At 44.7% G+C, this 14,185-nt stretch overlaps 1 protein-coding gene across 2 annotated transcripts in view; it reads left to right on the plus strand.

Moving 5' to 3' along the window:
- Window positions 1-14,185, plus strand: part of TRIM36 (tripartite motif containing 36) — a 213,752-nt gene that overhangs the window by 154,149 nt on the left and 45,418 nt on the right. For both annotated transcript variants that reach the window (XM_033929084.1, XM_033929085.1), the window contains exon 5: window positions 10,774-10,869. In XM_033929084.1, coding sequence (XP_033784975.1) covers window positions 10,774-10,869 — 96 coding nt within the window. The remainder of the gene's footprint in view (window positions 1-10,773; window positions 10,870-14,185) is intronic.

Consider the following 14,185-nt stretch of genomic DNA (forward strand, 5'->3'; position numbering starts at 1 on the left):
GTCGTTTGGACTCGCCAGGAAGAATTTGGTTTTTTCAGAGTTGAATTTTAATTTGAAATCGGTCATCCATAGTTCAATTTGTTTTAGGATGGATGCAAGGTGGTTTGTTATCTCAGGAGTTATGATGGTTAGAGGAAAAACTAAGGTACTGTCGTCAGCGTAGATGTAGAACTTGATTTTCAAGCTTTGTAATAGGTTCCCAAGTGCGGCCAGGTAGATGTTGAATAGTGTGGGGGAGAGGGGTGAGCCTTATGGGACTCCACATGCGTTTACCCAGCTGAAGGAGTGTGTATTGTCATTGTAAACTTGGTATGATCATTTACTTAGAAAACCCTGGAACCATTTTAAAACGTTGCCCGAGATGCCGATTGACTCCAAACAGTCTAAGAGGATGGATAACAGTCTAAGAGTAAGGACAATATTGAGATCCCAAACTACAGGAGGTGGTTTGAGAGGAGGTTTGACATTGAAAAGTCCTTTCATAAATCTGGAAACCACCGGATGAGCAGAGAGGGGTTTCCCTTCAGTAGGCTGATGGAAAGCCGCAATTGCACTGAGATGGACTCGTATAGATGTAGACTTGAGGCCAGAATTGGATAATTGCAAAAGATAGTCCAAAACAGAAGATAAGGAGGAATGCTGAGGCTCCTTATGATGAGAAAAACACCATGTAGAAAATCTAGTCCATTTTTGGTGATAGCATTGTCTAGTTGTAAGTTTTCTAGAAGCTTCTAAAATGTCTCTTACAGATTGAGAAAACTGAAGAGGGGTTATGTTGAGAAGGTACCAGGCTGTCAGGTGTAGAGACTGCAGGTTGGGATGAAACAGAGATAATTGACTCTGTGTAAGCAGAGAAGGAAAAACTGGTAGAAGGTATGGCTCCCTGCTGCTGAGTTGAAGTAGAAGGGAGTACCATGGTTGTCTCGGCCACCGAGGAGCAATTAGAATCATGGTGGCATGATCGTTCTTCAGCTTGACCAGAGTCTTGAGAATGAGAGGGAATGGAGGAAATGCGAAGAGGAAAAGATTCGTCCATTCCAGAAGAAAAGCATCTGCCTCGAGGCGGTGAGGAGAGAATATCCTGGAGCAGAACTGAGGCAGTTTGTGGTTGTGGGGAGCTGCAAAGAGGTCTATCTGAGGTGTTCCCCACTGTGCAAAAATGTGATGAAGAGGCAAGGAATGTAGAGTCCATTCGTGAGGTTGCAGAAGACGACTCAAGTTGTCTGCCAAGCAATTCTTCGCCCCATGAATGTAGACAACTTTGAGGAAGGTGTTGTGGCAGATTGCCCAGTCCCAAACCTTCAGAGCTTCTTGACAAAGGGAGGCAGACACTGTCCCTCCCTGTTTGTTGACATAATACATGGTGACTTGGTTGTCTGTCCGAATGAAGATTACTTGGTCGTGAAGCAGATGTTGAAAAGCATTGAGAGCTTTGAGGATCGCTCTGAGTTCCAACAGATTGATATGACACTGACGATCCGTACTGGTCCAGAAGCCTTGAGTACGGAGACCATCGAGATGAGCGCCTCAAGCGTAGGTTGAAGAGTCTGTCGTGAGGACCTTCTGATGGGGGGGGGCGTTTGAAAAAGCAAGCCTCTGGAAAGATTGGAAGAGAGCATCCACCAACGGAGAGACTGCTTCAAGGAAGGAGTGATTGATATGGGTCGAAAGAGGGTCGCAAACTTGCGTCCATTGAGATGCCAGGATCCACTGAGGAATTCTGAAGTGAAGTCTGGCAAAAGGAGTCACGTGTACTGTGGAGGCCATATGACCCAGAAGTACCATCATGTGTCTCACTGAGATGGAAGAGCAGGAAGACACTAGATGAATGGGAATATGAGTGTAGGCCTCCTTGAGATCCAGAGAGCATAACCAGTCGTTCTGCTTGAGAAGGGGATAAAGGGATGCCAGAGACAACATTCAAAACTTTTCTTTGATTAGAAATTTGTTGAGAGCCCTGAGATCCAGAATGGGTCGCAGTTCGCCCCTCTTCTTCGGAACAAGGAAATAATGGGAGTAAAAACCCCTGTTCTGCTGTTCCAAGGGAACTGGTTCGATGGCATGGAGATCAAGCAGAGCTTGAGCTTCCTGAAGATGGGCGGTCTGGGATGGATTGGAAGGATACTCTCTTGGAGGAAGCTCTGGTGGAGCCTGAGTGAAATGAAGAGAGTATCCTTCCCTGATGATGATAAGCACCTAGAGGTTAGATGTAATTAACGTCCATCGGTTGTAAAAATGATGGAGACGACCTCCTTTAGGGGGAAAAAGAGACAGAACGGTGGAGATTATGCTCTGTTGTAAACAGTCAAAAAGGCTGAGAAGCCTTAGATGCAGCAGAAGGTTGGGGTTTCTGTTGCTTCTGAGGTTGCTGTTTTTTCAGAGGAGGGCGAGTATAAGGAGCCGACTTTGGAGCAAAATGCCTTTGATAGATAACCGCAGGGCGTGCAGGCATGGCAGGAGCTGGCTTTGGTTTAGGTGTGACTAGTGAAGCAAATGATTTTTCATGGTCAGATAATTTCTTGGTGGCTGCCTCGATGGATTCATCAAAGAGGTCGTTGCTCTGACAAGGAATGTTAGCTAAGCGGTCTTGAAGGTTAGAGTCCATGTTAATGGTACAAAGCCAGGCAAGACGACGAATAGCTAGAGAGCAAGCAGCCGCTCAGGCAGATTACTCGAAGGCATCATAAGATGATTGGAGGAGATGCAGACGTAATTGAGAGAAAGAAGCAATGACTTCTTGAAACTCAAAATGCATTTGGTTATCCAAATAAGCCAAAAACTTTGGTAAAAGAGAGAGAAGAAATTCAAAATAAGTGATGAAATAAAAATTATAATTGAGGACTTTAGAGGACATCATAGCATTCTGGTAGATGTGATGTCCAAATTTGTCCATAGTTTTCCCCTCCCTTCCAGGAGGAACTGTGACATAGACCTTGGAAGGATGGGATCTCTTCAAGGAGGATTCAACAAGCAGGGATTGTTGAGATACCTGTGAGTTGTCAAACCCTTTGCGATGCACAGTTTTATACCTATAGTCCAATTTTCCTGGAACTGCTGGTATGGAAAAAGGTGTCTCCATGCGTCGAGCAAAAGTCTGATTCAAAAGCTTATGAAGTGGAAGCTTAAAACATTCTGCCGGAGGTTGAGGAAGATGCATGACTTCTAGATACTCCTTAGAATATTTGGAGCCAGTATCCAATTGAACATCCAAGTCTACAGCCATCTGTCGCAGGAAAGACGAGAAAGATAGCTGATCTGCCAATGCTTTGCCTCGAGAAGGACTCGAGGACGTCGAGACAGCCTGTGTTGAAGAAGAAGCTTCGGCAAGGAAAAAGGCATCAAAGGAACCTGGTGACTTGGACGAGGCAATCGAGACCGGAACATCCTCGAGGTCCGGCATCGTAGACCTCGAATGAGGAGTCGGTGGTCTGGTTGAGGTTAGAGTAGATCGAGGCTTCGAGGAAGATGGTCTATCCTGACAAGAAGAACGATGCCTGGAAGGATGCCTCGATGAAGGCCTCGAATGGTGGTGAGAACTGTATCTGAAACCAGATCTCGAGGATCGAGGAGATTTCGCCTCGGAGACGTAAGCAGCCGATGCCGATGTATGAATAGGGCTAGAGGCTGTAGATCGAAGCTCCGGAGGCTTGGTGGAGGAATCTCGATGCACTCTCAAAGACTCTGCTCCTTGTTTAGAGTGTGAGGATTCTCATCGATGCACTCGCAAAGAATGTAATGTAATTTATTTCTTATATACCGCTAAACTCCGTTAGGATTCTAAGCAGTTTACAGAAAAATAGACAATAGGGTGCATTAAAATTATAAGTAAAATAGGTACTTAGAAATTCCCTTACTGTTCCGAAGGCTCACAATCTAACTAAAGTACCTGGAAAAATGACAATTAGTAGAGTAATGAAGAAATAAAATGAGAAAAATAAGAAAATAAACATTCTAATAAGACTACAATGATCTAAAGGACTTTGAAAGGTTGAAAAAAGAGGAGAGATAAGAATAGATGCAGAGGGAGAACCGTTGAAGCAATATAATTCTGGGGAAATTTAAATGAAATTTGAATGATAAAATAAAACAAAATAAGTGGTCAAACAATAAGTGAGATTAAAAAATATATCATAAACTAAAAAGAATTGAAAATAAAATCAAAAGTCCAGCTTGAACGGGCCCCCGAGCTAACCGTTGGTCCGAGTGCCGGACTGCAGCCCTCCTCCGTCGGCTCTCCCCTGCTGGCATGGGGGAGGAGCGAAGACAGTGTCGGGTGCCCTTCTGGAACGGGCCCCCGAGCCGACCGATGGCCGGACTGCAGCCCTCCTCCGTCGGCTCTCCCCTGCTGGAATGGAGGAGGAGCGAAGACAATGTCGGGTGCCCCGCTGGAACGAGCCCCCGAGCCGACCTTTGGTCCGATGGCCGGACTGCAGCCCTCCTCTGTCGGCTCTCCCCTGCTGGAATGGGGGAGGAACGAAGACAGTGTCGGGTGCCCCGCTGGAACGGGCCCCCGAGCCGACCGTTGGTCCGATGGCCGGACTGCAGCCCTCCTCCGTCGGCTCTCCCTTGCTGGAATGGTGTTAGATGGTGTTACAGGGTTTGTTTTTGGTCTTTTACTTTTCCCATCTGTAGCAAATACAGTATCCAATGTAAGTTGTTTTCTTGAAGCCATCTGAAATCACTTTAGTTAAACTGAAGGGATTAAATAGTTATAAAATCTTTAGTGAGAATGTCCAGGGAGAGGAGCTCTGCACTCAAACTGCCATCCTCCTCGCCTCCAAGTTCCGGAATCTGCTCCTTGCTCTTCATGCTTGGATGGCAGACCAGACATTCGCAGAGACTCTGCTCCCTGCAAAAAGTGTGGAAGCTCAGACTGGGGCATAGGAAGCGGCTCAACCTCGCGGGAGTCTGCTGAATGCCCAGGCTGGATAAGAGGAAGCAGTTTAGGTCCCATGTTAGTAAAGAACTGAATAAACTGCTTCTCTAACATGGTCTGGAAAGAAGCCGGCAAGGATAGATCTGCGTCTGAAACCGGACCACCTGCTTTGGCTGGAGGTTCCTTCGAGGTAGTGCGAGTGTGTTTCGACTTAGAAGTCTTGGACACTTTAATCGCCACCGGTGGAACCGACTGCTGAGCTATCTGACCTGAGGAAACAGGGGAAGATACAGCATATGACGTCGAAGCAAGAGCCGCTGCAAACGATGAAGGTCTGATGAGGCTCGAGGTGGAAGCAGTAGGCGCTGAAGGAGCCTCGATGGAAGTCGAGGCCGAAGACGCTTTCGAGGTCGGATCAGTAGGAGACTCCATCTCGAAAAGCTTGTCCACCAAAATGCAACGACTCTTGATAGCACGAGGCTGAAGTGTTTGGCAAGGCAGGCACGACCTAAGATGATGTTTCGGCCCAAGGCACTTGAGGCAGGGTCCGTGAGAGAGATTGCGAGTTGACACTTGCTACACCTCTTAAAACCTATAGCAGGCCGGGACATAGACGGAAAAATAGTCGCCGCAAAGTCGAAGCTGTCGGGCTGCGGCCGAGCGGCCCATCCCGGAAAACGAATGGAAGAAGAAAATTTTTATTTTTTTTATTTTTTTGAACTAAAATAAAAGAAATAAAATAAAACAGTGATTCATGAAGAAAAAAACACAAACCGCGGTTGAGAGAAGGCAAAAAGTGAACGAAGTTAAACGCAGAGAGTCAAAGACGGACTTCTCGGCTCCGCAGAAAACTGAGAACTGAGGAGACGCGCCCTGTGCTGGGCGGGAAGGCCCTCGCGCATACGCGGTGCGGGCGACTCAAAACTTCGAGTTTCTTCAAGCAAGTCTGCTTGTGAGGCGTCCGTATCTGTGCTCCGTCGATGACGTCACCCATATGTGAGAGAATACCTGCCTGCTTGTCCTGGGATAAATCTGAGGAAATACTTTTTTACGGAAAAGGTGGTAGATGCGTAGAACAGTCTCCCGGAAGAGGTGGTGGAAAAATAGACTGTGTCTGAATTCAAGAGAGCCTGGGATAGGCACGTGGGATTTCTCAGAGAGAAAGAGAATGGTTAGTGTGGATGGGCAGACTAGATGAGCCATCTGGCCTTTATCTGCTGTCATGTTTCTATGTTTCATTAAAGCTTCAGTTAAAACAGATTAGAGTAAGAACATAAGAATAGCATTACTGGGTCAGATCAATGGTCCATCAAGCCCAGTGTCCCGTCCTCAGGGTGGTCAATCCAGGTCACTAGTATCTGGCAAAAACCTAAATAGTAGCAACATTCCATGCTAACAATACAGGGCAAGCAATGGCATCCCCCATATTTTTCTCAATAACAGACTATGAACTTTTCCTCCAGGAAATTGTCCAAACCTTTCTTAAAACCAGCTACGCTATCTGCTCTTACACAAACTCTGGCAATGCATTCCAGAACTTAACTATTCTCTGAGTGAAAAATATTTCCTCCTATTGGTTTTAAAAGTATTTCCCCTAGTCTTTGTAATTTTTGACAGAGTGAAAAATCAATCCATTTGTACCTGTTTAACTCCACTCAGGATCTTGTAGACTTCAATCATATCTCCCCTCAGCCGTCTCTTTTCCAAGCTGAAGAGCCCTAACCATTTTAGTCTTTCCTCATACGAGAGGAGTTCCATCCCATTTATCATCTTGGTCACTCTTCTTTCAATGTTTTATAGTGCTGCTATATCTTTCTTGAGATAAGGAGACCAGAACTGAATAGAGTACTCCAGGTGAGGTTACACCATTGAGCGATACAGGGGCATTAGAATATTTTTAGTCTTGTTAACCATCCCTTTTTAAATAATTCCTAGCATCTTGTTTGCTTTTTTGGCCGCCGCCACACATTGGGCGGAAGGTTTTATCATATTGTCTACAATGACACCCAGATCTTTTTCTTGGGTGCTAACCCCCAAGGTGGATCCTAGCATCTGCTAACTGTGGTTTGGGTTATTCTTACCAATGTGTATCACTTTGCATTTGTCCACATTAAATTTCATCTGCTACTAGGATGCCAATCTTCCAATTTCCTGAGGTCTGCCTGCAACTTTTCACAATCTGCATGCGTTTTAACAACTTTGAACAGTTTATTTACTTATTTATTTATTCATTTATTTAGCCCATCCTAAAAAAATTGCTAAAAACATGCAGGGTCATGCGCTTGGCTTCAAAAACCTGAAGGAACATGTAAGGTTTAGGGGGTGATGAACTTCTGAGCATGAAAGATGAGTGGAACTTAGGGGTGATCATATGTGATGATCTTATGTGCTATAAATGCTTCATTTCATTCAATTCACTGCAATTCATACAGTTATATTCACTATAGTTTTTTTCAATACTTAAAATACTTAGCTTTGAAACCAAGGCCGTTTCTTTTATTTTCATGCTTCCAACGAGGCCTGCGTTTCGTGGGACAGACTTACAACCCCGCTGCGTGAGGGATATAACTCAAGCAACGCTTATCTGAATTCTCTGTACACCAGTGTCTGTTCTGAGCATGAAAATAAAAACAACGGCCTTGGTTTCAAAAAGAGCAAAGCAAAGTTAAACTAAGTATTTTAAATATTGAAAAAAACTATAGTGAATATAACTGTATAAATTGCAGTGAATTGAATGAAATGAAGCATTTATAGCACATAAGCACTTTAAATGTTTCAACGAAGCACTTTAAGGCATCAGTGCACTTTGAAATTTAAAAAAGAAAAGCTGAATCAAGTACTTTAAGCAATGGAAGAATACTGAAGATTACTGTATTAAATTGAATTGAATTAATTAGATAAATTGAACTGAACTGAAGTATTTACAGCATATAAACACTTATGAAGCACTTTAAAGCAGTAGTGCACTTTATATCTAGCATAGTTGTGTGTCGGTTTCGAGTATTAAAATGATATGTAGATCTATTAAAGATAAATGAATCCCATACTATAATGAATTATTAAGTTAAGAGTTTTTAATTAATTAGAGTATGAAATAATTGGATAGTAATATTTATAAACTAGTCTTTAAGCCCATTACATTAACGGGTGCTAGAACATATGTGTGTGTGTCTGTCTTTATTTCTTTCTCTCTCCTTAGCCGCTTTTTTCATTCTGCCTTTCTTTTTCCTTGGCTGTCCATCACCACCCCATGCCTGCTCCCCCTGTCCATTTTCCCTTCCTTTTACCTCCCCTGTGTCCACCACCACCCCTTAACTGCTCTCCTTATGCAGCAGCAGCCCTTCTCCCTTTGTTTTACCTCCCCCCTGTCCAGCAGCACCTCTTTCCTTCTCCCCCTGTCCAACATTAGTCCTCCGTTCCTTTTTCTTCAACCCCCCTGTCCATCAGCATCTCTTTCGTTCTCCCCCTGTCCAACGGGTGCTAGAGTAGACGACTTTTTTTTTCCTTTCTCTCTCTGTGCTTGGATGCTGTCTGTCTGTCATTTTTTCTGTCTGTGTCCCTGCCTTGCGCCCTGCCTGCCTGTATTTCTCCATTGCGCCATGCCTGCCTATCTCTCTGTGACCCCCCTTCTCTTCCCCGCCATGATTGGCGTGTGCCCCCAGCACACCCTTCCCCCCAAAGCAGCCCCGTTTCCCAATGCCCCTGCCCCCTTTTGTGCCATGCCTGCCTGCTCCGTGGCCCCCTTCTGTTTGCCCCCTATGATTGCTGTCTGGCCCAGCAAACCCCTCACCCCAAAGCAGCCCCCTTTCCCTCTCCCCTTGTTGAGCCATGCCTGCCTGCTCCGTGATCCCCTGCCCATGATTGCTGTGTGCCCCCAGCACACCCCTACCCCCAAAGCAGCCCCTTTCCCTCTCCCCCTGCTTGCCTGCCATGCCTGCCTGCTCCCTGTGCATCAGCATCAGCATTTCCCTCCCCCTCACCTGTTCCTTCGTAGCAGCATGGAGATAAAACGGCTCCCTTAGTTCTTTGCTGGATTTTGTTTTAAGTTTAAAGATGCCGACGCGGCTCCTCTCACGATCCCGCCTGCGTCGGAAGCCTTCTCTGACACAGGCTGGAATCGTGAGAGGAGCCACGGCGGCAGCTTTAAACTTAAAAAAAAATCCAGCAAAGAACTAAGGGAGCCGTTTTCAAAGCCGCCGCCGCAGCTCCTCTCATGAGCTGCACTTATATTATGTTGGAAGATGAGAGAGGAGTCGCGGCGACGGCGGCAGATTTCAAATTAAAATAACTTAGGCGGCCAGGGAGTTTAAGGGACAGGATTGTAGAGCTGGAGCAAGTCCGTCCTGGGCCCGCTTATGCCCTCCGCCGACAGCCGGATCCCTCGAAGCCCTCCTTCCCCCCACCCCCTTTCCCTTCCCGCGGTCCATCTGGCTGCGTTCCCTGTGCAGCAGCATTAGCGTTTCCTCTACCCCCCCCCTTTCCCTTCCCGCGGTCAGGACTACAAACGTGGTGATTACAGCAGCGCTTGCATCAGTCTCCACACGCTGCTTCGGGTCCTTCTACTGCCCTGATTTACTCAGGCACGTCCCTGATGACATCATCAGAGACGCGGCAGAGCAAATCAGGGCAGTAGAAGGGCCCGAAGCAGCGTGTGAAGACTGATGCATATGCTGCTGGAATCGCCATTAGGGCCCGCGGGAAGAGAAGGGGGTGGGCGGCAAAGGAGGAACGGAGATCGGCGGCGGCAGGAGGAACGGAGATCGTCGTACGGCTGCGGTCCGGCTTGTGGAGGCGATAGGGTGGTGACGTATTCGCGCGCATGCGCACTCCTTCGGCCACAGACCTACAGCGCACGGAACACGCAAATAGACGTGCGCATGCGCGAGTTAGCCTTTTATTATATAGGATTAAAAGAATTAAATTAGTATAATCAATATAGAATAAGAAATTAATTAAATTTGGCAGGGAGGTTGGGTTCAAGCCGGTGATGTTATCGGGAGCAAGAGAAAAGAAGTTTTCTTTCTCTTAAAGAAACCCCAGAATGGGAAGATCTACTCCATAATCCGAGGCTTGTCCCTTTATATTTCCTGTCATCCCCTTCCTAGCACTTCCCAGATCCTTCATTTCATATCTCTCTACCCTGCCTATGCTCGTCCTCTCTTCTCATCCCTTTGCTCCATCTATAAAGACTCTTTGATCCTCAAACTCACTCACTTCTTGCCACTTTTTTCCTTTGTACCCTCCTTTCTCTTCAAACATTCTATGCATTTGGTCCTTTCTCCCTTTCAAATGCGTTTTACCCTTCTCTCCCCTCAATCTCCTGAGGATCTTTTACTCCCTTTCTGTAAGCTCTTCCCTCCTTTTCTTCCTCCCGTATTTGAGGTACTCTCATTTTCTCACCCTTCCCTCATTGAAAATATGTTCCTCTTCTCACCCCTTCCTCTAAAGGCTCTTACCCCTTCATCGACATACTTTTCCCCTTCTGAAAATATTTCCTTCTTTTCACTCCTCTTTTACCAAACATTCCTCTCTTCTCACATCCTCCCTCAAGGCTGTTCCCTCCAAATTATTTTCCCTCTTTTCATTCATTTCCTCCCTCCAGATGTTGGTTTTCCCTTTCTTATCCTGATGTATCCATCCCAAGCTATTTCTCCTTATCCAATACCCATCCTTTCTTTTCTGTCATCCCCTCTCCTCTCTTCCTTCTAGACATCCCACAATGTCATTCTTTAAAGGGGAAGAGTGGTTCCTAGCATATGAATCATGTTTAAGTTGAAATTAGTAGTACAAAAAGTAATGGGGTAAACTGTTGGTTTATGAATTGTATACTGTATGTGAATGAAGTGTAATGACTTGTATTCTTTCAGTTAACTTGAGTTGTACTATTATATTAACAGGAAAAACTTTCCAAAGGTATTGGTTATCTCATTAGTAAAGAAAGTGAAGTGAAAAATCAGATTTCTGAACTTGAGCACTTGATAAAGCGGACTGAGGTAAGAAATTTAAACCAATTTGATAAGGGGTACAAATGTTATACAATTGAACTGATGTCTGTAAAGGTAGATGTTACAAATATGGATTCTGTTTTGTATGTGTTAATGATAAAACTTCAATAAAATACACATTTAAAATAAAATTAGAATAAAAACCATTTCTCCTTTCTTGGAACATCTACTCTATTTTTGTGCCTTTTCTGCACTAATGGCTTCTTGGCTATACAAGAGGGATATCACAGATGGAAGCCTATGGGGGGAAGTCTATCCAACTTAGAAAAATAATGGAATCTTTTGCGAAGCTACATAGCACATGCAGGTAAGTTCCTGCTTCATGTTGTAGCACCTTGGTCTTCATTTTTCCATGGAGTTGGTAAGACATATTCACTATCCTCTGGCTGCAGGAGAGCATAGACTCTGAGGTCGAGAGTCTATTTCGGACCCTGCACAGTCCTTTCTTCTTCTTCAAGAGGTTCAAGCCCTTCTTCTGAATGCCATCGAAGAAGTTTCTCTCTCCCAACAACATCAGGGATTTTACTCCTGTTATTTCTTAATCCCAAAGAAGACAGGAGGACTGTGACCCATTCTGGATCTCAGGGATCTTAACAAATTTCTGGTTAAGGAAATGTTCCGGATGCTCTCCCAAGTTCTTCTTCATCCTCTTCTGGATCAGAACGACTGTCTATGCTCTCTGGATCTCAGAGAAGCCTATACTCGTATACCAGTCCATCTGGCTTCCCACAAATACCTTCACTTTCAAGTGAATCAATGTCATTACCAATACAAAGTTCTTCCTTTCGGCCTGGCATCTTCTCCAAGAGTCTTCACAAAGTGCCTGATTGTAGTGGCCGCATCTCTCCGATCCCATGGTGTTCAGGTCTTTCCTTATCTGAATGACTGGTTGATCAAAGCTCTTTCATATCAGTAAGTGGCTCTAGCGACATCTCAGACCATTGCTTTCCTACAAGTTATGGGATTCAAAATCAATTTTCTCAAATCCCACCTCCTTCTGACACAGCGTCTTCAGTTCATTGGAGCTATCCTAGATACTATTCTCATGAGAGCATTTCTTCCCTCAGACCGTCTGAATACTCTCCTCATCCTCTGCCAACAGCTGTTGACTATTCAGACCATCTCTATGAGGTGCATGATGGTTCTCCTAGGCCACATGGCTTCCACAGTTCATCTGACACCACTAGCAAGGCTGCATCTTAGCATTCATCAGTGGACCCTTGCTTCACAGTGGTCTCAAGTGACAGATTGTTTGTCACAACATATCTCTGTCACATCATCTCTTCAGCAGTCGCTTCATTGGTGGATGATCATTCTATCCAGAGGTCTCCTTTTTCACTTGCCTCCTCATCAAAAAGTGATAACAATGGATGTATCTCCTTAAGCTTGGGGAGCGCATATGGACAGCCTTCAAACTCAAGGACTTTGGTCAGCCAGGGAGCGCAAATTTCACATCAGTTTGCTAGAACTCAGAGCGATGTATTATGCTCTCAAAGCTTTCCAACATCTTTTGAGTCCTCAAGTCCTCCTTCTTTGCACAGACAATCAAGTAGCAATGTACTACATAAACAAACAAGGAGGCACAGGATCTCCCCGCAAACATGATAAAACAATTACAGACTGTACAAAACACAGCCCTCAGATTGATCTATTCACTAAGCAAATATGACCACATCACCACTGCTTACCTAAACTCACACTGGCTATCTATACAAACACAAATTCAATTCAAATTATACTGTCTATTATTCAATCGCCTAAATTGGAACAATATAACTAGACAAAGGAGAACTCAGACCCCATTTACCTACCCCCCATTCAAAGGTACTCAGCGCAAGAAGATGTATGACAACCTACTAGCGACGCAAGCAGCGAAACTTGACTACCCCATCTCCAACATGCTGACAACAACGACCGACTTCAAATCATTTCGAAAAGAAATCAAACCCCTGCTATTCAAAAAATTTATCTAAATATCAAAACACATCCCCTTGTCCATCCCCTCTCTTGTAAATTTCCCTTCAAAGTCTCTTCCACTCTTGTAATTTTCCCTTCAAAGACTCAATCATGTAAACAGCACCCTAAATTGTAATTTTCCTGGCAATGTCCAGTTAACTTCTTTTGTAATCTGCCTAAAACTGCAAGGTACTGGCGGAATAGAAGTCACTAATGTAATGTAATGTATGTCAGGAAGCCCCAGAAATTTGGATTTGGGCAACTGCTCGCAAGCTTTTCTTGAAGGCTGTCTACATTCAAGGGGACAAGAATTCTCTCGCAGACAACCTCAGCAGAATTCATCAACCTCACGAATGGACTTTCAGCTCTGCAGCTCTTCAGTGGGGCACTCCACAAGTGGACTTATTTGAGACTCCCCACAATCACAAGTTGCCCCTGTTTTGCTCCAGACTATATACTCACCTCACCGACTGGAAGCAGATGCCTTTCTTCTGAATTGGACGAACATATTTCTCTATGCATTTCTGCCCACTCCTCATGTTAAAGACTCTGTTCAAACTCAGACGAGAGTCGGCCACCATGATTCTGATAGTTCCTTGGTGGCCCAGACAGCATTGGTTCTCCTTTCTACTTTAACTCAGTATCAGGGACGCAATACCTCTACTAATTTTTCCTACTCTGCTTACTCAGAATCTTTTCTCCATCCCAATCTGCACTCATTACACCTGACAGCTTGGTTTCTCTCAAGCTGAATCCATCTAACTTACATTTCTCTCAGCCTGTACGCAATATTATTGATGTCTCCAACAATGTTATCAACAAAAGTGGACTCGATTTTCTTCCTGATGTCTCCTTCATCATCATGATCCAGCTTCCTTGTCAGTGGAATTGGTGTTGGACTATCTACTTCATCTGTCTGACTCTGGACTCAAATCTACATCTATTAGAGTCCATCTCAGTGCTATTACAGCTTTTAACCTGTCAGTCGAAGGAAATCTTCTTACTGCTCATTCTATAGTCTCCAGGTTCATGAAAGGACTTTTCAATGTGAAACCATTTCTCAAACCTCCTCCAGTAGTCTGGGACTCAATGTGGTACTTTCCAGGTTATTGAAGCCTTCATTTGAACCAATGGCCACAGCTCATCTCAGATTTCTTACCTGGAAAGTTGTCTTTCTCATTTCTCTCACTTCTGCCAGGAGAGTCAGTGAGTTACAAGCATTGGTGGCAGACTCACCCTTCACAGTTTTTCACCATTATAAAGTGGTTCTGCGCACGCATCCCAAATTTCTTCTGAAAGTTGTGACAGTTTCATCTCAAATCATTTGATTGTTTTGCCAGTTTTTTTC

Source organism: Geotrypetes seraphini, chromosome 1 (genome assembly GCF_902459505.1).
Source record: "Geotrypetes seraphini chromosome 1, aGeoSer1.1, whole genome shotgun sequence".
NCBI classification, from domain to species: Eukaryota; Metazoa; Chordata; class Amphibia; order Gymnophiona; family Dermophiidae; genus Geotrypetes; species Geotrypetes seraphini.